The sequence below is a fragment of the Embiotoca jacksoni genome, unplaced genomic scaffold, assembly GCF_022577435.1.
Source record: "Embiotoca jacksoni isolate LCO1_2020_lvr unplaced genomic scaffold, fEmbJac1.0.p SCAF_38, whole genome shotgun sequence".
NCBI classification, from domain to species: domain Eukaryota; kingdom Metazoa; phylum Chordata; class Actinopteri; family Embiotocidae; genus Embiotoca; species Embiotoca jacksoni.
In genome coordinates this window covers 2,969,533-2,992,342 of record NW_027185390.1, presented here as the reverse complement: position 1 = coordinate 2,992,342, position 22,810 = coordinate 2,969,533, and the positions used below count along the sequence as shown (strand labels likewise).

The 22,810-nt window shown below is 52.3% G+C and overlaps 3 protein-coding genes across 3 annotated transcripts; 1 reads left to right on the top strand and 2 right to left on the bottom strand.

The window, feature by feature from the left end:
* Positions 1-1,631: 1,631 nt before the first annotated feature.
* nudt15 (nudix (nucleoside diphosphate linked moiety X)-type motif 15) lies at positions 1,632-2,750 on the bottom strand. Its single transcript, XM_069166310.1, has 3 exons — positions 2,524-2,750; positions 1,925-2,121; positions 1,632-1,837 (listed from the first exon to the last, which is right to left on the bottom strand). Exons 1-3 carry the CDS (start codon positions 2,670-2,672, stop codon positions 1,722-1,724), a joined length of 462 nt encoding a protein of 153 aa, XP_069022411.1. The 5' UTR covers positions 2,673-2,750; the 3' UTR covers positions 1,632-1,721.
* trim25l (tripartite motif containing 25, like) lies at positions 2,611-10,950 on the top strand. Its single transcript, XM_069166294.1, is given in 17 exon segments — positions 2,611-2,692; positions 4,033-4,527; positions 4,529-4,877; positions 5,327-5,422; positions 5,522-5,755; positions 5,848-6,007; positions 6,102-6,134; positions 6,247-6,285; positions 6,373-6,417; positions 6,522-6,563; positions 6,642-6,689; positions 7,143-7,379; positions 7,480-7,593; positions 8,141-8,176; positions 8,266-8,334; positions 8,462-8,527; positions 8,869-10,950. Coding segments are annotated over 16 exon segments (2,625 nt in total). The 5' UTR covers positions 2,611-2,692; positions 4,033-4,045; the 3' UTR covers positions 9,444-10,950.
* Positions 9,823-22,784, bottom strand: trak2 (trafficking protein, kinesin binding 2). Its single transcript, XM_069166292.1, is given in 21 exon segments — positions 9,823-12,562; positions 12,802-12,901; positions 12,981-13,496; positions 13,660-13,955; positions 14,032-14,132; positions 14,134-14,173; positions 14,384-14,463; positions 14,603-14,740; positions 15,110-15,184; positions 15,290-15,420; positions 15,507-15,585; positions 15,694-15,816; positions 15,818-15,916; positions 16,642-16,758; positions 16,856-16,932; positions 17,542-17,601; positions 20,391-20,442; positions 20,445-20,590; positions 20,795-21,284; positions 21,381-21,543; positions 22,691-22,784. Coding segments are annotated over 19 exon segments (3,078 nt in total). The 5' UTR covers positions 20,850-21,284; positions 21,381-21,543; positions 22,691-22,784; the 3' UTR covers positions 9,823-11,769.
* Between the last annotated feature and the right edge of the window lie 26 nt (positions 22,785-22,810).

The following is a 22,810-nucleotide window of genomic DNA, read 5'->3' as shown; positions in this document are numbered from 1 at the left end:
TTGAACACAGCTGCGGGTCGTTCTGACAACGGGAGGGTTAATAAATACAAACAATGGCAGTAAAAAGACAAACTGACAGAGAGGAGTTTGTACCATTTAACTGTCAGAATAGGGAAGATAACCTGAACGATGAATTCAAGTCAGCAAAAATATAAACTAATGAAGTCATACGAGAAGCCTTCAAATATGAGATGGATAGTTGGAGTGGATAAAACGGAGAGACTCGGGGGTGGTGGTGGTGGTGGTGGTGTGTGGGAGGGGGGAGCCGCTCCTCACATCCAGCCTGCGAAAGCGGAGGATTCGGTCCCGTGAGCCGCTCGGGTGGGTGAAGATGTTTTACTTCACGTACCCTTTGTTCTTCTCCGGTTCCAGGTTCTCCCGACGGCTCCCCCCCGGTCCGCGTCCTCTCGCTCGACGACGTGGCGGCACCGCTCCTCCAGGGTCCGGTGGACTTCGCCGCTGACGCTTCCTCCCACGTCTCCCTTTTTGGTGACACGAAATCAGCGTCGCGTCCGCGGGCGAGGCGTCACACCTGGGTCTGTCCCGTCTCCTCTTCACGTCACGATTGGTACTCGATTTGACTTATTTAGCGGGCACTTGTAACAACACGCATTCACAACACGTCTCGGTAGTTGCCGAACACGTTCGCGAATGAACGGTACACACGCCGTACGGCGGATTTGTGAATGGATGCTGCTCCCTCCCTCCTTCCCTCCCTCCTTCCCTCCCTCCCTTCCTCCCCAAAACTCCAGATGGCCGCCGGGGAGCTGGTACGTCCCCTCTGCCCACCGAGCTCCTCCGTTTAACCCGGGAGAACACCTCCACCTTTATTTTATTCTTCACAATGTAATATTTGCAATCCTCCTGTTTCACAACTAGAAAAGATATTTCCCCAGCGGCCTACCGGCTCCCTCTGCCGGTCAATATTGTCTCTGCACGAGAGGCGGCCGGTACGAGGCTGCAGCTTCGCACTGGAAAAAAACGTCAGTATTTCCGCTGTATTTGTTATTGGGTTTGACTTCAGCGTGGTTTTACAGGCTTTTTCAAATACTCTTATATACATTCTGAAGTATGAAGTATCAGCGATATTTAGTTTGCAATCTATTTCACGTTATTCTCAGCCCATTTGTTTTGACCTACGAGATGTTATTATTTAGTGAGCTTTAGCTTTTGTTACTTTTTTTTTCCGTCTTAATGTTGAAAGTTTTCAGCCTCTTGTGTTTGCTGCCTTTCACTGAACCAGATTTGAGGACGTTGTCAAACCGCACTGTAACTTTTATCCCATTTTTAGTTTTCTTAATGCTCTAGTCGTTTTAATGTTTTCCGGCGAAGCATTTTGAATCGTCTTGTTGAAACGTGCCGTACAAAAAAATCCTCGCCTCGCCTAATGCTAAGCGAACCAGCGGCTGATTTTGGCTTCACATTCAGCGTACGGACGCGAGACGTTGTCGTCAGTGTTCACGGACGATCGTTTTTGGAAGGGTTTCTGAGCCCGCGCGGCGATTTCCAGTATCGGTAGTTTTTACGCGTCTCGGACAATTTAGAAGATCATTCGATCGAAATAGCTTTTTTTTGCAGCTTAATGTCGTTCATGTTTTTAAAAAAATTAAAAAATACATCATTCACGTACGTTTGTGAGAAGGGTTTATGATACGGGCAAAAAAAAAAGTGCCGTTCGAGGATGTTGTGTGTGTTTTATCCTCCGGGGAAAGAGGAGAGTTTCAGGATTGAGTCTGCGTGTTCCTGAACGGATGGAAGCCTTGTTGTCTCAGACCGGCCAGCGGCAGGAAGAGCTGCTGCTCCGGAGGGAACTCATCCCAGCGCGTCCACGTCCAGCCTGCGGAAACAGAGAGATCGGGTCCGGTGAGCTGCTCGGGGTGAGCTGGGGGGGAAGGGGGGGACGCTTCTTTTCTACTTCACGTACCCTCGTTCTTCTCCGGTTCCAGGTTCTGCGGCTCTCCCGACCGCCGCCCGTCCACCTGTCCTCGCACGAAGACGGTGACGTAGTGGTACCGCTCCTCCAGCCTGACGGAGTTCACCACCGACGCGAAGCGGACGTCCGCCAAACGCACCCCGGCTTCCTCCATCACCTCCCTGCGGGCGCAGTCCTCCCACGTCTCCCTTTTGGAAGACACGGGATCAGCGTCACGTCCAGGTACCCGTCCGTCTCCTCTTTACGTCAGGACAGCTCGTGGCGTATTTGTACTAACCGGACTTTACTGAGAGATAACCGACTGTTTCTAAAAGAAAGATTACACAGCCTCACTCCCACACACACCAAACTCCATTTAAAAATATAGCAATTTAGTATTTGAGCACACTTATTTAACAGGCACTAGTAACAACATATATAGTTAGGCATATATATATATATATATATATATATATATATATATATATATATATATATATATATATATATTTAAAATATGTCTTAGTAGTTGCTGAACACATGGAGACAGGAACACATTCATGAATGAACGGCAGATTTGTGAATGGATGCCGCTCCCTCTCTCTCCCTACCCGAACTCCAGATGTCCGCCGGGGAGCTGGTACGTCCCCCTGCCCACCGCGCTCCTCCGTTTCCCGAGGAGGACGCAGCCCGGGTGGGCCGAGTCTGTCACCAGCACCCCGACCCCGACCCCGGGGCGCTCGACGGGTTTATCCGACATTTGGACGAATCGTAAACCGGGTGAGAAGTGAAATAAAAGTTGTGCGGAACAAACGTGACGCCGTCGCGCCGCGCCGGGGAGAAGCGAACCGAGCGTCACAAGAGGGTTCCCCTCCGCGTACTTCCGGGTTCGCTTGAAAGTCCCTCGAGAAACGAGGCGCCCTCCTGTTGCCTTACTTTCGGCCCGTGAGCTTAATATTTGATTCCGTCGAACAGAGTGGCGCAATATTATGACGCGTAAGTCCGAAATTGCCGACGTTCTGATAATAGGCGCAATTGTTCAATTTAGCCGGTTATTGTAGAATTGTCTCGACTGTAGGAGACTCATCTTGACTGTTAAACACTCTTTGGCAACACGGGCGGTTCAGCAACATGTTTTTTTTTTTCAGTCAAAAATTAAAATGTTATCCGAATATTTTTCTCTTCTTCTTTTTTTTTTTTTTTTTTTTAATATTGAACGGATAATAAGTACATTTGTACATTTTATAGCGGCCACGAAAAAAAAAAATACGTTGGCGCAACACTGCCATCTCGTGACTAGTTGAGGTTACCGCATCATCTAACAGAGGAAAAGGACAGCTTTTGTCACTTTGCTCGGATAGAACATTTCTAATAAATAATAAATGTAATGAAAACAATTTTTTTTTTTTTAATTTCTATTAAAGACTGATTGCTGTCACCTGAGGACATGAGTTAAGTAGGTAAAACAGGACTTTATTCATGACAAGTTACAGTCACAAGTTTAACTTTACACTTTTTTTTTTAATTTATTTTTTTTACAAGCAGTTCAGTCATGAAACTACAAAATAAAACAAATTTACAAAGCGGTAATATCTGACTGACGTATAGTTCCCCGCGTACTTTGCGCGAGTACATGTTTATTTGTGGCGGCTGTGTTTGTGGAGAGCAATTTTTATTTTATTTTTTTTACCGCCTGTGAGAACATGTTTGGAAAGTCCTTTTTATTTTTTTCACAAAATGTGTCCTATCGTAGGAACGGTGTAGAGCTTTACATTTGTTTTTTAAAAAAGTTTTTAAATGTACAGATTGATATAAAGTGGAAATTTGTTCAATTTCCAGGTGTGATCCGTAGGTGGGGCCTCCGCATGTAACGCAATTCCTCACAAGCTGCTCTTTTATATTACACTTCAATAATATGTCCAGGTTTATTTATTTATTTATTTTATCATAAGGGCTCATTGGCGTATTGTTGAAGTATGTATTTATTTTTGAATATTTATGTTTGCCACCTTGCCTTTTGAGATTTCTCGCGTGCTTTTATTTTGGTCACTGCTCGAGTAGAAATGATCCAATTTTACAGCAGAAATTGCAGAACTTCTTCTGTTTTTGTTTTCTTCCAGTCCATTCATTGCGATGACGCACTCTTTAGCAGTTTTCCGCCGACACCCGTTTCCCCAGTCCGACCTGCCCCGGCGGCCCCGGCCACGCCCGCCTCACCCGACAGACAACATTTTCCTCCTGCGGATCCAGACTTCACTCTCCGTCGCAGTCTTCTGCCGCGCGTCTGCAATTGCCCTCTTTCGTCTCTCGCCGGCGTCGACCATGAGCGGAAACCTGTGGACGGACGAGCAGTTCAACTGCCCCGTGTGTCTGGACCTCCCCAACGACCCCGTCACCATCCCCTGCGGCCACAGCTACTGCATGGGCTGCATCAAGGACTACTGGAGCAAGGACGACCCCAAAGGCATCTACAGCTGCCCCCAGTGCCGCCAGACCTACTGCCCTAAGCCGTCCCTGTCCAGGAACACCATGCTGGCCGAGGCCGTGGAGCAGCTGCGCAAGGGGGCCCTCAAATCCGAGGTGCGGGAGTCCATGCGGAGCGCCCGCGCCCGCGCCCCCCGCCGCCGCCGCCTCCTCGTCCCGGCCCAAAGGCAAGCCGTCTTCCTCGGCCGTGCCGTGCGACATGTGCAAAGGCGAGCGGCGAGGGGCGGTGAAGAGCTGCCTGGTGTGCATGAGCTCGTACTGCGAGGCCCACCTGAAGCCCCACCAGACCAAGAAGGCGCTGAAGCAGCACGAGCTCATCGCGCCCACGGCCGACCTGGCCGAGAAGATCTGCACGCAGCACAAGTACCTGCAGGAGTTCTTCTGCCGGCAGTGTCAGATGTTCGTGTGCTGGCTCTGCACCAGCAACCTGCACAAGGGCCACGAGTGCGTGTCCACCAAGGCCGAGCGGATGGAGAGACAGGTACGGAGGGGTCCCGTCGCGTCACGCGATATCAAATTCAAGTGTTTGCTTATTGCGATTGGGAAAAAAAAAAAAATCATTTTCAGCGAGCGGTATAACTGCTGTTAAAGTAGCCAGTAGCTGATTGTTCTTCCTGTCAGAAGGGGAGTTTTTCCTTCTCGCTTTACGATACGATTCGGCACTAGAAAGAGCGTCGACGCGCCGGTTAATCAAACGACGCCGTCACGTGTCCCGTTCGGGGAAGTTCAATCTTTTAAAAGATCTATCGTCGTGTCTAATTACGTCCGTCAAAGGTGTCGCCCTCGCTCCTTTTGCACGTCTGAACTCGGGCTAAAAAAAACATTCCCGACGGCATTCCTGTCCGTTCGGAGACGCTCCACCCTCCCGCGTCTAACCGCCCGGCGGCGACGTCTCCGCGCGTCTCGATGTGTCTCCCCGTCTCCCCGTAGAAAGTGCTGTCGGAGATGCAGGCGGAGAACCAGCGGAGGCTCAAAGACCGAGAGCAGGAGCAGAAGGACATGAAGAAGATGATGGAGCAGATGAAGGTTGGTCGGTGCCGCAGGTTGTTTTTTTTTGTGTCTTTTCGCGCGAGCGTCTCCCGGAAGCGCCGAGTGACGCCGTGTCCGTCCGTCCGTCCCGCCCAGAGCTCCGCACGCGGCGTCCACGGCGACTCGGAGCAGGCGATGGCGGGGCTGCGGCTCTCCGTGGAGCGGCTGGAGGAGCTGCTGGAGGAGCTGCTGGATCGGGCCGGCCGGGAGAAGATGGGCCGCGCCCGGGAGGTGGCCAACAGCCTGGAGGCGGAGATCGAGGAGCTGAGGAGGAGGGACGCCGAGATGAAGGACCTGGCCTGCTGCGAGGACCACATCCACTACCTGCAGGTCGGCCGCCCTCCGTATCGGCGGGCGCAGTCGCGTCCGGCTCACGCCGTCCCGACGAGCGAGTCTCACCGACCTCCCTGTCCTCCCCTCAGACGTACGACTCCCTGCTCGCCCCGCTCGAGTCCGGCGACCTGCCGGCCGTGAACGTCAACCCCGAGGCCTCGTTCGAGCCGGTGCGGGACGCCGTCCTGGACCTCAAGGCGCAAGTGGAGGATCTGTGCAACCGGGAGCTCGACAAGATCGCCAAACAAGGTCGGCCTCCGCCAATCCCGTCTCGTCTTCTTCGCCCGCCTTCTTCTTCTTCTTCTTCTTCTCCTTCTTCATCGCGCTGTCTGCTCTCTTCCAGTCAACGACACGACGCTGTTCACCCTGGGAGACCGTAAGTCGCAAAACATTTCTGCCGGCGTAATAAAGAAAGAGTGTCGTTGTGTCGATGTTTTTTTTTTTTTTTCTTACTTGACTTAACTGTGATTTATTCTGATCGCATTCAGCCAATAAGAGCGCAGGACAGAAAGGAGGCATTTTTAAACGTGAGTTTCGATAATTTCTTATTAAATCTAAATATGACACTTTTCGTTCCCGTGAAATACACCCACCGCTTTCCTTTCCTCTCTTAGTGTTTTCCGGTCTCGGTACTCGCAACACAAACGGCCGCTCGCCAGGTTTGTTCAGTGTTTTTTCTGTCTACATATTTTCTCAGTCACCCCCCCCCCCCCAAATTTTGTGTCATTTGTTTTATATGAATAAATGTACGATTTCCCCACAGCTCCTACTCCCGGCATCTCAGCTGGAGCGCGAACCGGACTCGGTACTGCGCACGGACATTTTGTTTTATACAACAACACCAGAAACGATTCACTGACGCGACACGACTTCCCTCCTTCAGGTATCGGCCTCAAAAGTCTGGACGTGAGGAGCAGAGACGCACCTCGAGGTGAGTTCTCGTGTGTGCTTTTGATTTAACAGGAAGTGTGTGTGTGTGGGGGGGGGGGGGGGAAACGTGTGAGCGAGTGTGATTTAAAACACAAACACTTCCTGACGGTAAAACGGCCGTTACTTCCTCCTGCAACATTTTATTCTCGTTAAATATCTGTTCCCGCCTCCTGCTTTTCTCGAATATTTGTTGTATTAAAACTCTCTATGTTACAAACTGAAGGTGTGGAGAAACGGGTGAAGACTATCCAGCTGCATTATGGGAAACGTAGGCTGCAGTATTATTTCTGTGGGTTACGTTTGATAAAAGTTTGCCTGCAGTCAGAGAAGTAACACTTCTGTCATTACTGGTAAAAAAAAAGAAAAAAAAAAGCGTCCTATTTATTAGCGGTTGTGTACACCGACACCGATTGTACGTCCAACCTCGACCTGACATCTCCCGTGTCTTTTGAAGCGGCGAGGGAGACCGACGCCAGACAAAGTACCAGACCGAGTCCGACTCCCAGCCGCAGAGAGTCTCAGTCCCTCTGGAGCCGGCCCGGTCGGAGCCCGGTTTCCCCGGCTGCTACCACCCCGCCGACTCCAATCCCAATCCCGGCCGCTCCTGCTCCTGCTCCTGCTCCTGCTCCTGCTCCAGCTCCCGTTCCCGCTCCAGCTCCTGCTCCTGCTCCAGCTCCCGCATCGAGTGGAAGTACGTTCGAAACGACTTGAAAAATCGGTACATCGCATAAAAATACCTTCTGGCGTGAGAACCGCAAGACGTTTTGTTTTCCACCTCTGGTTTTCGTCAGGTTTCAGTCGGATGGCGTCCATCAGCAGCCTCTTCCGCTCCCATCGCCGCGGCAACAGCCAGGCGACCCCAGCTACCCCGGCCGGTAACTCGCTGCCTGCGGGAGGAAACCCATGTAAGGCCTGATGACGACCTCCGCGCCGTCCGATCGTAGTAAAAAAAAAAACCAAAAAATAAACTTTTTGAGTGAAGTTAAGAATAATAAAAAGTAGAAGCCCAGATAATAAACTGAGCGTGACGTGTCAGACGAGCGGAAGTCATAAAAAAAAAGAAATCGCAACACGTGTTGTTCAAAGGAGAAAAGCTGAAATGTTTTGAAGCTGTCTGTGACGCTGTGAGGAGGAGAAAAACGTGAATACCGATCAGTGGAAATGTCTGTTGGCGTGAAGGTGGCGAAAACATTTGAGGAGCGAGAGATGAAAGCAGTTTGTTGTTGTTGTTGTTGTTGTCGTTGCTTCTTAATTAATTCAGCGTCTCCTCCAAAACGTCACGTTTAATTTTTTTTTAATACTTGTGAAACTGTCATAAAAAGAGGCATCGGCACTAACACTTTTAATTCTTAGATACATAAGAACATAAATGCTTACGTCGGCAATAAAGAAAATGTAGAATGTACCTCGTCATATTGAAACGAAAGTCACATGTTTGTGTGCCTCCAACAGGGGCGATGGCCGCTCTGCCTGAAACGCCGACGGAAAGTAAGACGGCCGCCTTCGTACGCGTCAAATGAATGTCTGCACCTTTTATGTGCTCGCTTGCGTCTTAACGCCGCCTTCTCATTGGTCAGTTAACCCCGGCCTCTTCCTGGACTCGCCCGCCCCGAACGCCACGATTCACGCTCCGGTTTTCCCCGCACGTGAGTCGGACGGAGCTCCGTCGTTCGCCTCCTGCAAATATAACGACGCGCGCGTTAAAAGTTTTGTCCATTAACTGACGCGTTGTTTTGATGTTTTTGTAATTTTTTTGTTTGTTTTTTTTTACAGTGAGAGAAATCAACATCGACAGCATCCAGGCCCCGGAGCCGAGGGCCAGAGAGGAGTTCCTGCAGTGTGAGTCTCCGTGTTTGGCGAGTGTTACAAATGTCTGCTTGCAGGGGTCAATGAAAACAGGAAAGCTTTTATTTAGAAATATTGTTCGGGCGCTTTTTAATCACACGGGTCGTCGTCGGCGGCGAAAGAGTTTGCTCGGTCGCCACGGAGACGGATCTGTCGCCACACTACCTCGCTCATCGCATCGCGCGATCTTCATCAACTCGTAAGGGCAACGCGGCGGACGCAAAGGGCTCGGGGTGGAAACCGTAACGCTCTCCGCGACGACCGAGCAAACTCTTACGCGACGAAGAGTCTTTCAGCGGTCTGTAAACACTCGTCCGTCAAATGTCTTTCCTCAGACGCCGTGAGCTTGACCCTCGACCCCGACACGGCCCACAGGCGGCTGGCTCTCTCCGAGGGCGACACCAAGGCCACGCTGCAGGCGGCGGCGCAGCCGCACCCCGACAACCCCCGGCGCTTCGACGGCTGGACGCAGGCGCTGTGCCGGAGCCCGCTGCACGCCCAGCGCTGCTACTGGGAGGTGGAGTGGCGGGGCCGCGGCTCCTCCGTGGGCGTGGCCTACGGGGCGCTGAGCAGGAAGGGCTCGGACGCCCGGGCGGCGCTCGGCTACAACGCCCGGTCCTGGACCCTGGAGCTGTCGGACACCTGCTGCTCGGCCTTGCACGACAACGAGAAGAGGGACATCCCGGTCACCTACTCGCCGCGCCTGGGCGTCTACCTGGACGCGGCGGCGGGGTCGCTGGCCTTCTACAGCGTGGCGGAGAGCCTGACGCACCTGCACACCTTCCGCGCCAACTTCACCCAGCCGCTGTACGCCGCCTTCGGGGTGGGCAGCGGAGTCGGGGTGGGGCTGGACTTCGCCCTCGGCCAGTTCAGCTCCACCTCCGACAGCATCAAGATCTGTCCCCTGTGAGGCCGCTTGCCGGGTGGGGGTGGGGGTGGGGGGGCTCTGAGGAGCTCACTCTGATCACCTGAAACTGACCGGACACGAAGACTGACCGTATTTCTGACGTCTCGCCGCACCGGCTTTAGTTTTTTTTGTTTGTTTTTTTTAACCTAAATGCACTTCTGCATTGTGGAAATATTGCAATTTACACTCCTCGATTTTGGTTAGACTGCCTTGAAATTTTGACGCAGACACGAACGACCCCGAGAGGATGTATCCTCGTGACCTTTGACCTTCTGTTACGCGTAAAGCACATTAAATTGACACCCTAATCTAAACTTTTCCCTTTTTTTGTTGTTTTTATTAGCCATCAAGTACGACTCACAACAAACCAGCGAGACATCCCTTTCTGTTTTGTATTGCTTTATTTATCAAAAAAAAAAAAAAGAAAGGAAAAAAAAAAGAAAGAAAGAAAAAAGAGGCAACTGAATAATCATGATCACACGGGGGAGACATGAAGTCGTCACGGGACATTTTTAGATTTCGGCCAAAAGACATACGCCGAACCTGCACGTCCCGCTTCACAGGGAAAAGACCAGATCTGATATGTACAACCAACCCAAAGACTGAATGAGACTTCCTTCATCTTCTCTCCTACAAACATACAAAACATTAAAGCTCAAGCTTGTTGTCCTTTTTCCTTTTTTCATTTTAAATATGCGAAATAGTCAAAATGCAGAAATATTCAGTTTCTTCCAAAATAATGATAAAAAAACAACAATAACAACAACAACAACGTTGAGCTGGATTTGGATTCCCTTCATGTGGAAAGCAAAAAAAAAAAAAAAAAAAAATGCTACATATATTAATAACGTTAATAAATGTTAGCCGACGACGCGGTATGTTAGAATCTAAACACTTACAGTGTAGTCAGTAAAATGAAGGTTTAATACGAACGTGAAAGTGCAGTAACTGAAGGGTCGGATGTCGGGAACGGCAGCTGAAGGTTGAAGGGGTCACGCGCAAAGCTTCCTCGTGTTTATCGTTAGTATTATTAGTACAGAGTAGCATAAAACGTGTTTTCCTGCAGGAACACCGCCACCCGCTGGCCGATCTGTGAACCGCGTACGTCCTCGATTAAAAAAAACCCCGAGTCGGTAACTAAAATGATGTGCCAGTGTTGTTGTTTTTTTTCCGTTTTTCTCTCCCCCTCTTAGCGGACTGAACCCGAACGCCCCGCGGGCCCGTTTTTAAACCGAGCGGCGAACACGACCTCCAAATCCCCACCGAGTGCAACTAATATATATACAAACGTGGCTGAACGGGAAGTCAAATCAGAGCAGAGCTGGCTTTGTACTTAAAGGCCTCATACCATTAAAAAAAAAAAAAAAAAAAAAAAAAAAAAAAAAAAAAAACACAAACACAAGGACCTGCAGGAAAAGGCAGACCCGTCTTTCTTTTTTTTTTTTATTGAAATTCGCCTGCCTTCTGATTCGGTTCTGACTCCGCCCTCAGCCACCTGGCCCCGCCCATCTGCAGACAAAGGTGCATGCTGGGACCCGTAGGAGAGGTTTTTTTTTTGTTTGTTTGTTTTGTTTTTGTTTCTCCACGCAGACGCTCGGGCACGGCACGCGGACGGTTTACTTCCACATCCGTGCAACGATGCATAGAAAAAAAAAATAAGTCCTCATCGTACGAAACAATACCGGTCCGATTACAGGATTAGCCTGGCAGTACGCTGCTAAGACGGCCGGCGTTTTCAAGTCTCGGAACGAGTCCTCGAGTAATAAAAGCTAAACGGACCTCTTCCTCCTCTCGTGACGCTAAAGGCCGTTACGGGATCACGTGACACGTTTCTACTGCAGACTAAAGCTTTTCTACGACGAGCCCTTTTAAAACAGCAGGACGCCTCCTCTCTTCACCTCCTCTCTTCGCCTCCTCTCCTGACATGCAGAGACCACTTTCCTTTTTCACACATTTCCTCTTCCCTCTTCCCTTTTTCACACATTTCCTCTTCCTCTTCCCTTTTTCACACATGTCCTTTTCCTCCTCTCTAACCCACTTGCTTAACCCCTCCTACACTTACACGTTGTCCTTTCTTTTCCCTCCTGGCAGGAGAACTTACGTAAAGAAGAGAGAAACCCACGCGGAGGTGAACTAAGGCCGTATTATTGACTAGCCACACACACACACACTCAAACTAAAAACAGTCCGTTTTAGTTAAATTGTGCTTTTAAATGAAGTCGTTAAAAGGAGGGATTTGTTTCTGCCCGCGATGCTCTGACGTCTCCCCCTGAAGGCAGAGAGGAGGAGAGATTGGGGGGCTGGGGAGAGGGGGGGGAGGGTTCATCCCTCAGCGTTTGGACGCACCAGACGACGGGTGGGAGGCGGCGAGATGGCGGCGCCGTTCTTTCGGGTTCCCCCACGGCGGCGGAGGCAGCGCCAGCGAGGTGGGGTGAGGAGGTGGCGCGGGGTGACCCGCCGCCGACTTCCCCGCCGACTTCCCCGCGCGGGCGCCGATCATCGCCGGGAGGCTCTGGTTGCGCCTCAGGCCGTCCAGCAGGCTGCCGCCGCCTGCCGACACGAAGGTGGCGGAGTCCTGGCGCGGCGCCGCGGCGCCGGACTCGGACCCGCGCAGCACCTTGGCGAAGCCCAGCCGCCGCAGCCGCTCCACCAGGCCCACGTCGGCCGGGTCGGGCCTCGCCCGTCTGAGGGACGGGGCCGGGGCTTCGCGCGAGGGGCTCGGCAGATCCGGGCGCGGGGCGCGGCCCAGGTTCAAGCCGTAAACGTCTTGGAGGAAAAGCTCGGCGGGCCGGGAGGCGAGGAAGTTGTCGGCCGGGTGCCGACGGGACTCGGCGGGCACCGGGGAGCGGGTAGGGGAGCGGGAGGGGGAGTTAGGGGGGGTGCTCGGCAGGAGGCGGAAGAGGGGCCGGCGGGGGGCGGTTCTTGGGGACGAAGGGGGCGTGTCAACGGAGACTTGCGCAGAGATGCCCCTCTCCAGGACCAGCTTGGCCAGACCGCAGGGGGCCGTGGGGGGGCGCCGGGGGGGGAAGGAGTCACAGAGGCCGAGTCTGCAGGGAGTCACGGGGGTGCTGGGACCCGTCCTCATGGAGCTGGGGGTGTTGGCCACGACGGACGACTGGGAACTGAGAAGAAGACGAGACAGAAAAGAGGACAGACATGTCGTTGGTTTGCGAATCCGATAGTCGCTTAGCGACCGTAACTAGGCACGACGTGGAAGCCGTGCGCACGGTGTAGTTTGGAGGACGGTGCCGGTATTATCACAGAAAGCTCGACCAGCATAGCAACAGTAACTAAGGGCGGGCGGGCCTTCCGTCTTATGGTGTCGTATTCGATGCCTAACCGGTGACTATTTTCCTCTTACCTGGACGTGACCTGCGTGATGTCACTGGGGTGCAGGATGCGGCAGGTGGTGATGGTGTAGGTGGAGAAGGTGGAGCTCTGGCACTTCCCCGGGTTTTGGACTGAACACACAACACACGAGGCGGTGAGAAAAAAAAGACAAGCGGGCAGCGACAGTTACGGTGGAATACGTAAAGTTACCAGAGGACGATGTCGTCGTCGTCAAGGACATCGTCGTGGTGCAGATCGGACTCTGCGATTGGACCGTTGCCGTGGGGGCTCCCGGAACGGGCTGAGGCGATAGGCCGGATATCTCCATGATGCGCTGTGGCGTGAGACAGACGTCCGGTAGCAGCGAGGAGGACGCGGCAGGTGTCCCCGGGGACGTCGTCGGGATGGGGGACAGAGGCGGGGCGGGGGGAGGCTTCCTGTCCTTCCTCTCCTCCGGCGTGGACGCGCAGCGCACCTCGAAGGTGATCCCGCCCTCCTCTTCCTCCTCCTCCTCCTCTTCCTTACCGCGCTCCGACGCCCCTTTCTCCAACACGGCAGGGCCCCCGCGCTCTTCGTACTCCTCGTCCTCCTCCGTGTCAGACAGGCGGTACGCGGCATCCCGAGTCAGCGGGCGGAAACCCTTCGTCACGATGCCCGGGTGGGGGTCCAGGATGGTGGCCAGGTGAGGTTTGGCCAGCTGCTGCCAGTGGTGGAGCGTCAGGGAGCCTGAGGGAGGAGGTCGCATTTGTTGGCGGAAAGCAAACGACGCGGCCGCACGTGACCTTTTATGATTCGATTTTATCGCGATGAGCGAAGCGGACGGTGAAATGCGGGAACGTCCAACCCGCCGTTTCCTCCAGATTCAGAGAGCTCAACGTGCGTTTCTTACCTTCCATGGGCTTGACGATCTGAAGCTTCTCGGGCAGGAAGGTCTTGAAGATGCAGGAGCCGACGGAGAGCTCGGACAGGTTGGAGAAGGAGGAGAAGGCGCTGCCCGTCGGCGAGCCGCCGCCGTCTCCGTCGTCTCCGTCGGCCCCCGCCAGGCCCCGCAGCTTCTTCTCCCGCTCCGCCTGGAAGAACTGACGCTCGCACAGGAAGTTCTGTCGCCGTAGCGACAGGCGGCGGAGCGCCCCGGTGAGGTCGTTTCCCCCCGGAGAGCCCGGCCGGCCCGTCGGCGCCTCCTCCCTGCGGACGCACGGACACGTTAGGAGCCGGCGCGGCCCGAACTCGGCCGTCACGTTCACGTTCTACAAAAACTCACCCCCGAACGGACCGGAAGGGCTGCGACGTCATCACCGGGGAGATCCGACCGGAGCCCGGGATGGGAGGCGTGGCCGAGCCCGCCCGCGACGCCGAGGCGTTTGACGGAGCGGACGGTGTGGAAGACTCGCCGCTGGGAGATTCTGCGGGGGGGGGGGCGGGGGGGGGGGGGGGGGGGGTCAAAGGGGGCGGGGGGGGGGAAGCGACGAAATGCCGTCGACGACTCGACGTTAAAAGCGCGATAACTTTTGCGGAGCGGGATTAACGAAGAGGTCGCTCGTCCTTCTCAGTAGGACAAAAAAAAAAAAAAAATCTCATTATGTCCTTTAAATTGTGACATTCGGGTCTCTCACCTTTGGTCCTGGAAGGCCGTCTCTTCCTCCACGCTCAGCTCTTTCCTCATGGTACCCTCGATCTCGGCTGCCAGGGAGTCCTACGTGCACGCGCACGCACACACACGCACACACACACACATGCAGAGAGAGAGAGAGTTCAGGAAAAGACGACTCCCGAGTCCCTCTTGCGAGCGTTTTATCGATCTCTCGGCTGCCGGGCCAGACAGGTGTGCTCACCATGGGGTAGAGGCCGTAGGAGAGGTGCCGTCGCATCCCGGCAGAGGGAGTGTTTTTACTGCGGAGCTCCTTGATCTCCTCCTGGGACTCGTGGAGCATCTCCACGCACTCCATGTTCCTCTCCGTCAGCTCGTTCAGCTGCACATACACACACACACGAGTAAATATTTTTATTATATCACGACTTTGTATGCAGCATTAGTTACTTAATCGATGAAGGAAGGACTTTAATTTATTCATTCAAATTGGGCCTAAATCGAGGCCATAAAAAAAATATCTAGATTGAATTTGTCTTATTTAAATAAATTGCCAAACATAGTACTGAATTAACATCGTCGCTAATTAAAAGATAAATGAATTGAAATTGGACGTCACGTCATTATAAACCGCCGCGCTGCAAAATGCAAAGCGAGGGCCGCGGTTCCTGACGGGTTCCGGACATGACGGCTACGAAGCCAGAACATTTCTATCTGTCCAGGGTAATAGAAGCGGTCCAGGTCTGCGCACCTCTGCGGTGAGCTGCCTCTGAGCGTCTTTGGAGGCCTGCAGGTGGATCCTCAGCTCCTCTTTCTCCAGCGCCAGCTACACGGAAAACAACAACAACAACAACAACAAGACATGAGCTTCTTCACACACACACACACACACACACTCGTGTGTTTTGCGGCGGCGGTAACGTGTTCCCACCTCCTTCACTCTGTGCTGCAGCTCGACTATCTGGGTGAGCAGCTGAGCGATTTCCTCCTGGTGTCGGAGCAGCTCCTCGTTCTTCTGGGACAGCTCGTCTGTCAGAGACACCATCTGGGTGTTGGACTCGCCTGAGACCAAGTACGGGGCGAATGAGATTCCTGACACGTGAATGTGTCTTTTTAAATGTGTGTGTGTGTGTGTGTGTGTGACTCACGGAGCTCCTTGACACAGTCGCTGACCAGCTGCTGCTCCTTCTCCTCGTAGGTGATGGTGTCCCTCTTCAGTTGACACGCCTGCAGCGGTGAAGGTAAAATCATTGGCAACGTCTCACTTCTCTAAACGTGACGGTGTTTTTTTTTTTTTTTTTTTTTGGGCCTCGCGTCACCCGTCCCGCGATTTACCTCCGACCTCAGCGACAGGTTCTCGTCCTCCAGATCCCGCAGCTTGCTCTGCAGACTCTCCAGCTGGCCGAGGGCGGCGGCGGCGGAGGCGAACCCCCCCGACGGCTGCGGCTGCCGCAGCGGGGGTCGACGCGCCGGAGTCCGTCTCGCTCTCCTCCGACGCGCCGGCCACCATCCGCAGCAGCTCGTCCTTCTGACCGAGCTCGTGCTGCAGCTGGTGCACCTGGACAACGGGCGAGGTCGGAGCAGAGGGATCGTTACCGAGAGCGTTTGAAATGGAGCGAGCCAACATTTAACCGGTTTTCACGCGCACCGCAAGACGCTCGAGAGATTTAATGTTCATAACGTCAGTGTGTTTCTGTTCGAATCCCACTTAATCAATTTATTGTACTGTCGCGAAGGGCGTACCGCAAGGATGTACTTTCGGTCTCTTACTTTTGAAAGCTTTTTCAAATTAAACCGTTCGTCTATTTGCAGATGACAATGTCGTGTACGTTTAATTCAAAAAAAAAAAATCCAAAGCTTACCGGGAACGACTCGAAACCGTCCCGTCTTTGAACGAGCAGAGGCCTCGTCGCCGTTTGATAGTAGATGTAATCTGCCAAAAAAATCTTACCGATCGATGACATATTGTCGACTTTGAATTCGTTCCGGATTAAATCCCAACATAAGAATACGAACGCAATCGAATGTCAAATAGCTTTTATTTCCTTGTATAGATATGTTCGGTCTTTTAGAAAACACAAAACAATGAAAAAAAACAAAAAAACACGTCTTTGCTTTCGGACCCATTTTTATCGGTCGCTTTTGTTTTTAAATGCATTTATTTTAATCGTCCTTTCTACTGAAACCGCATTTTAGGTTCATTTGGATCGTCGTCATTCTCGCGCAGAAAAAAAAATGTAAAGCGCCGTCCTTACGCTAAACATTTAAAAAATAATAAGCCACCTGGTCCACAGCTTGCGCCAGCTGCTCCTCTAAGGCCTCGTTGCGCTCCCGCAGCAGGTGGTTCCTCTGCAGCAGCGACTGACCGATCCGGGCCGCCAGCTCCAAGTCTCGGTCCCGCTGTCCAATCGGAGCACAGGACACTCAGGGTCAATCATCCGACGGCTTGCCGCCGCTCATGAGCGGAAACCAAATGACTCGGAAATGAAATGCCTACCTCGGCCAAGAGGTGCGTGACCACTTCCATGTCATTGTAAGTCTTGGTCATCTGCTCCACGCGATCCGCACTGAGGACTGGTCACAGAGGACATGTCATTTTGTAGACACGCACACACACACGCACACACACACACACACTGTGGCGTGCAAAACGTGCATCCAAGCAACTTCACACAAACACGTAACGAAAACACGGCCGGCGTAATATCACTCCAAACAGAAGGAGACGCACCTTTAGCGCGATAATAAAACGTTCCGACCACGAGCAACACCAGCAGCTCCGATTACTTCCCCTTTTACGCGCTGACGTCAGCAGCCAATCACGGACCTCAGGCGGGTTTTATGTCTAAAACGCTTGGCCTCGCGGTTGCTCGTGGTCTGAAAGTAAAAGCGACGCCGGCTTTATAAATCCGCCCTCCAAACACTGTAAACACTGCTACCGTGCTACGAAGCTGCCCACCGGTGGCAGACAACAGACCGTCACCACGCCGATCTCTCGTCTGCTGTCATCTACATGCGGGAAAGCAGAGAGGGGCTCTCGGTCTGCGCCGCCCCCCCCACCCTCCCACCAAGTCAAGTTCAAGGCCACGGGGACGACCGGAGCCCCTCTCTGACACCGGCGCCAAACGAGCAAGTGGCACAGAGCAGAAGAAGAAGTAGGGAGAGGAAAAAAGGAAAAGATACCTTTGGAGAGGCTCTGAGAGCCGGGATGGGAATAAGAAGGAGGCTCCAAAGCAAGATACGCTAGTGAGAGAGGGAAGAGAAAAAGTTCAGACAGTTGAGAAGCGACCGGCCCGTTTTAAAGAACAACTGGACTGAGGAGGAGGAGGAGGAAGGGTGAAGAAGAAGCAGAAAGGCGCCACAGGTGGAGAAAGGAGTGAGAAGCGCAGGTTGAAAGCTGAAGCTTCAATAAATGAACTTCATTTTGGAAACATTAGTTGGCGGCGACTCGGGAGGATCTACGCGTCAATTCGTCGGGTTCCGCTTTTAGCACCTGAGTGGGAGCCACCGGCGCCGCACCGCTTGCCTTTCCACCTGTTCAAAGAGAAGCGGCGACTTCTAGTCACAGCGACGGAAGACCTGACGCACCGGACGGCCGGCGCTTCTTTTTCGATAACGACTCGACACCGTTTCCTTCAAATTTCACCTGGATGTGAGGAAACGGATGAACGTATCGTGACCTCAATGGCGAAAGTTTCACTGGAAATGAAAAAAAAACAAAACCGTGCAGTTATGACATTACGGGGTGCAATAAAAGAAGAGAGCGTTAGATTATACAGCCTAGCTGACCTAGATCATATAATGCAATCGGCGAACAAAGGTCCACAAAGAGGGCGGCGTCGCACGTTTGTTTTCACGGCTGATCCGTCTCGCTCAGTAAAATCCGTCCTTTCCATTTTAAAATGGGAGAAAAGAGTAAAAAAAAAAAAAAAAAAACACCCCAAAAAATATTACCAGAGGCAAATAAATATGTCGTCACCCGACCGAATCGTTTCCTCTCTTCTCTCTCTCCTTCTCGCGGAATAAAACCATCTACGGATTAAACGGGAGAAGCGTCCGCTCCTCCGGTAATCTGAGGCCGGCGGTGACCTCTTGCCCACGGGTAAAAATAACCTCTGCGCCGCGCACCGCCGCCTCTGCTCCAGCCGGGGACACGCTTCCTTCTACACGACGCGCAGGACCTCTCACGTGAACGTGATATACTCAGCGGTTCACGGAGGCCGAAGGTTGAGGGCACTCCCAGGTTGAGGAAATGCAAATAAGACAGGCGGGCGTCCGGGATCGAAGCCGGGGAGCTTCCCGCGGCTCAGGGAACATCAGGGAATTCTACAAACTCTTTTTCCGACGGGGGAAATTCAGGGGGATTGGTGTTTTTGCACGTTTCAATTTTAGTCGCCATTTACATACGCAGCTACATCATTAGTTAGGCAGTTAATGTCAGTGTGTGTGTGTGTGTGTGTCACTGACACAAATGTACCCCTCATGAGCAGGGAGGTGCGTTCAGGTACACTCGCTAATTTGACCTAAAAAAAGAAAAGAAAAAAAGAGCAAAACCCGGTATCCTGTAACTGCAGCTGCATTTCTCCACTATTCTGCCGTCTTGCGGGAGCTGCCGCTCATCCCATTTCACAACACGCCGCCAAAAACGGGACACCTGACCTGCCGATGTCATCATTTTTGAAATATTGACAATAGTGTCGAGTGTAAGGTAGAAAAAAAAGAAAACACCGTCAGCTCGTTGTAAATACTGTCTGCTAAAACCTCGTCTCTCCGTGTATATTTATATAGATATACACATCTATCTGATATAGATGTACATCGTTGTAAACATACAGTACGCAGCATCAGGACGACCGCGGGCCTCTCGGATATCGTCGCGTCACGCTTCCGCTCGCGCTATTAATAGGCCGACTTTGATTTTAACACCGCACAAGAGGAGCAGGCGGGAATGTGAGAGTGAGAGTCCCAGACTGTAGCGGCTCTCTGACGCGTCCAGCAAACACTTTAAATCACGTTTTTTTGTCGTCGTTAAGAAGTTCAGACATGTTTTAGTTGTAATATTTTATTTCTCGTGCGCACTAGTCTTAAAATTGTTTTTATTTTGAAAGGGGGCTTTGCAACAGTTATACATTAAAGGAAAGGGGGGGGGGGGAAATTGTTTACATAAATAAAAAAAATAAAAAAATAAAGTCGCTCTTATTATAATTAGTTTTGCGGGAAGCAAAAAGCTGTATTGTTACGTGTGACAAAAACAGGAAGTCGCGTCTTCCAACTCGGCTCCGACATGCAACAGCCGGTTTGAATGTAAACACAGCACAAGATTTGCCCACTTCCTGTCTTTCCAGTAACACACGCACGCACGCACGCACACACGCACACACACACACACACACACACACACACACACACACACACACACACACACACACACGTCTCGTTCTGCCTGACCTTCCTCGCACGTCTGTCTCCCTCTCTCTCTTTTACAGTCGGGCTAGCGGCTCACCTTCCACGGCGAAGTTATCGTACAGTTCCTCCGCAGGGGTGGACGTTTAAACGCGGCATGGCGGCTGTCCTCTCTCTGCTGTCCCGGCTTCATCCTCTATCGGTCCACTATGCGCCCCACCCCCTCCTTTCCCTCCGCCCCCTGATACTGTCTGTCCCGTGACTCCCTGGCTTTGAATTCAGCTACACTGAACTCTGGCTGGATCTCTGGATTCCCCTCTCTCTCTTTTTCGCTCTCTCTCTTTCTCTCACACACACACACACACACACACACACACACAGAGATCGCCACAACTGTGAACCCTGTGCCAAATAATATCCACAGTAAATCCCTAATTGAACAGGATGTGCTCTGCATAAAGTGAATCCCTCATGTGCCTCATATACTGAGAGAGAGAGAGAGACACACACACACACACACACACACACACACACACACACACACACCATCTGCTCGGTGATGTCGCCTCCGGCTTTAGCCAATCAAAAGAAAGTTGGCAGACAGAAAGCGCCACATACGAACTGCTTACTCATGTAGCGGAAGGTCTCTTCGGCCAGCACGGGGGAGATGGCGCGGGTGCCGGGGCGGGGGCTTCCTCCGGGGAGCAGCTCGGCGACACCGCCCAGTCCTGGCTGTCCGACAGGTAGACGGAGCCGGAGCCGGCCGACCCGGAGCCCAGCGAGCCGGAGCCGGAGCCGAAGTGCTTCCCGCTGCTGCCCAGCCCCTCATCTGGAGGGGAGATGCAATTTTTGAAAAAAAAAACAACACTTTTATTTTGGCAAAACTGTGCACCCTCAGAGGGTTATGAATGCCAGCGTGGGCCGATGAATCATCTTAACGGGTGCGCGTCTCTCGGCTCAGACCGTACGAGCCGGCTACCGTTGGCAGAGCAGCATGTGGAAAAACGTCCGCAGACAACCACGAACAACCCACCGGTCTCTGTGCTGGACTCCTTCTTCTCCACCGCCCGGGGTTTCACTTCAAACATGTCCCGGTCCTCACAGAAACACAAAGCCGGGCAGAATTACGGGATCGCCGTGACGTCGCATCTCGCTGCTGCGCCGACGGGGCGGTTCCCCCCCTCCCCCCGCCCCCCTCCTCACGTGCACGCACACCTTTACCTGCAACGGAGGAGAGGAAGAAGAAGAAGAAATAAAAGACACGAAAACTCCACAGAGACGCTCGCTCGTCTTCACAAAAGTGGTTTGGAGGCAGCGCAGGTTGTCGGGTTAATCCCTGCAGCATGAGGCAGATTAGAGCATCTCTGACATCCAGCGTCTCCCTCTGCTGCCCTCCGACACATTTCACCACGCCACGTGACCGCTGAGATTTAAAGCCCTTTTAACCACCGGTCCGATCGTCCGCCGTCTTTTTCTCGGGGCCTTAAAAGTCTCCGGACGCTCGGCGATTTGGACTCTTCCACCTGACGAGGGCAAATGTTTTGAATGTCATTCAAGGTCAGTCACGGCGCGCCAGCTGCTATACCTCTGATTGAATTTCCTTTTCACGTGCCACATACCGGGTTTGTTTTATATTTTTTGTTTTGTTTTAGAGAGAGCCGAGGGATGAGTCAGAGGCGTCCCACGTCCCGTCGCCTTAAAGGGACGACTCGAGGAACGAGACAGGAAGCGTGCCCTTAAAGGGACGAGCTCTCCGGAGAGAAGACACGTGCTTCGGTAGAGCTTAGGAGAGACAGATTTAAAGAAGAAAGTTCAAAATCAAAGCAGCAGAGGTGAGACTACACTTCCCATAATGCAATTGATACATATGTTCAATTAGATCCTCCATGCCTGATAAGCCACCACATCTTTAAGCTGTAAATTCCCAGTATGTGTCACTCTCTCTTAAACATGTGACCCCTCACATCATCAGGGTTACTTTTTTTTGTGTGCAAATGTGAAACCCCCCCCCCCCATTAGACCTGAAGACATTACACATCAAGTGACGTGAACTCCACGTGTCAAACGTGTCCCTTTAAGCGCACTGAGGTTTTTGCAGATGCGCTATTGTGTTATCAACAATGTTGACATTGACAAAGCTATTAATAACCAGAGGACTCACTGGCCCCTCGTGCACGCGGACCATCGCGTGCGCGCGCGCGTGCCCGCCCGCAACGACTCATCCCGCCTAAGTGCCAAGCGAGTCACGTGACGAGTACGACCGCTGCGGGCAGGACGGCCTTCCTGACAACTCCAAAAAAAAAAAAAAAAAACACACAAATGAAAAGGAAATGCGCGGTTTGTATTGAATAAACAACAACAACTGAGAGCGCGATCTGGCAACCGCGACATTACGAAGATGTAAAATCACGTCAACCAGCGTCAACTACAAATAATGCCCATTCTGCGCCATTATAACGACCGGAGCAAAACTCCGTTTGAAAAATCTCGGTATTAAATGTATTACGGTCGCCGCGCAAAGTTTCAGTTCAAACCCTTAAATTAATCTGCGGAAGCTTCTCTTCAATTCGGCATCACTACTGCACACGAAGGAAGCAGCTATTTAGATAAAAGCTCACACATTAGTGGAATATGACTGTAACTCCTAATAATAATAAGCCTTTAAATGCATGACGTTGTTATTACATATACAGCAGATGGCTGCGGGCTTCCATCGTTGACGATCTATTCAGTATAAACGTAATGATATTTAAAGACATTACGTATGAAATACTAACGTTTTTGCCCTCTTGAGGTCGGATGACGGCTTCACTGCTGGTTAGCGTCGCGTGGGCTAACAACGTGCCCAAATCCTGACCGCGTCCCGCGCGCGGCGACCACCCCGTCGTTATATAAACGGAAGGAAATGTTCGGCGGGCATGAAGCTTACCCGGTGTCAGTGTTTTTCCGCAGCACGGGTAATCCCGGCGGCGTGTGTCACTCTCCCTTCACCGGAGCCTCAAACAATGGAGGGGAAGGGAAGGCTGTCGAACGGCCCACCGCCCGCTCG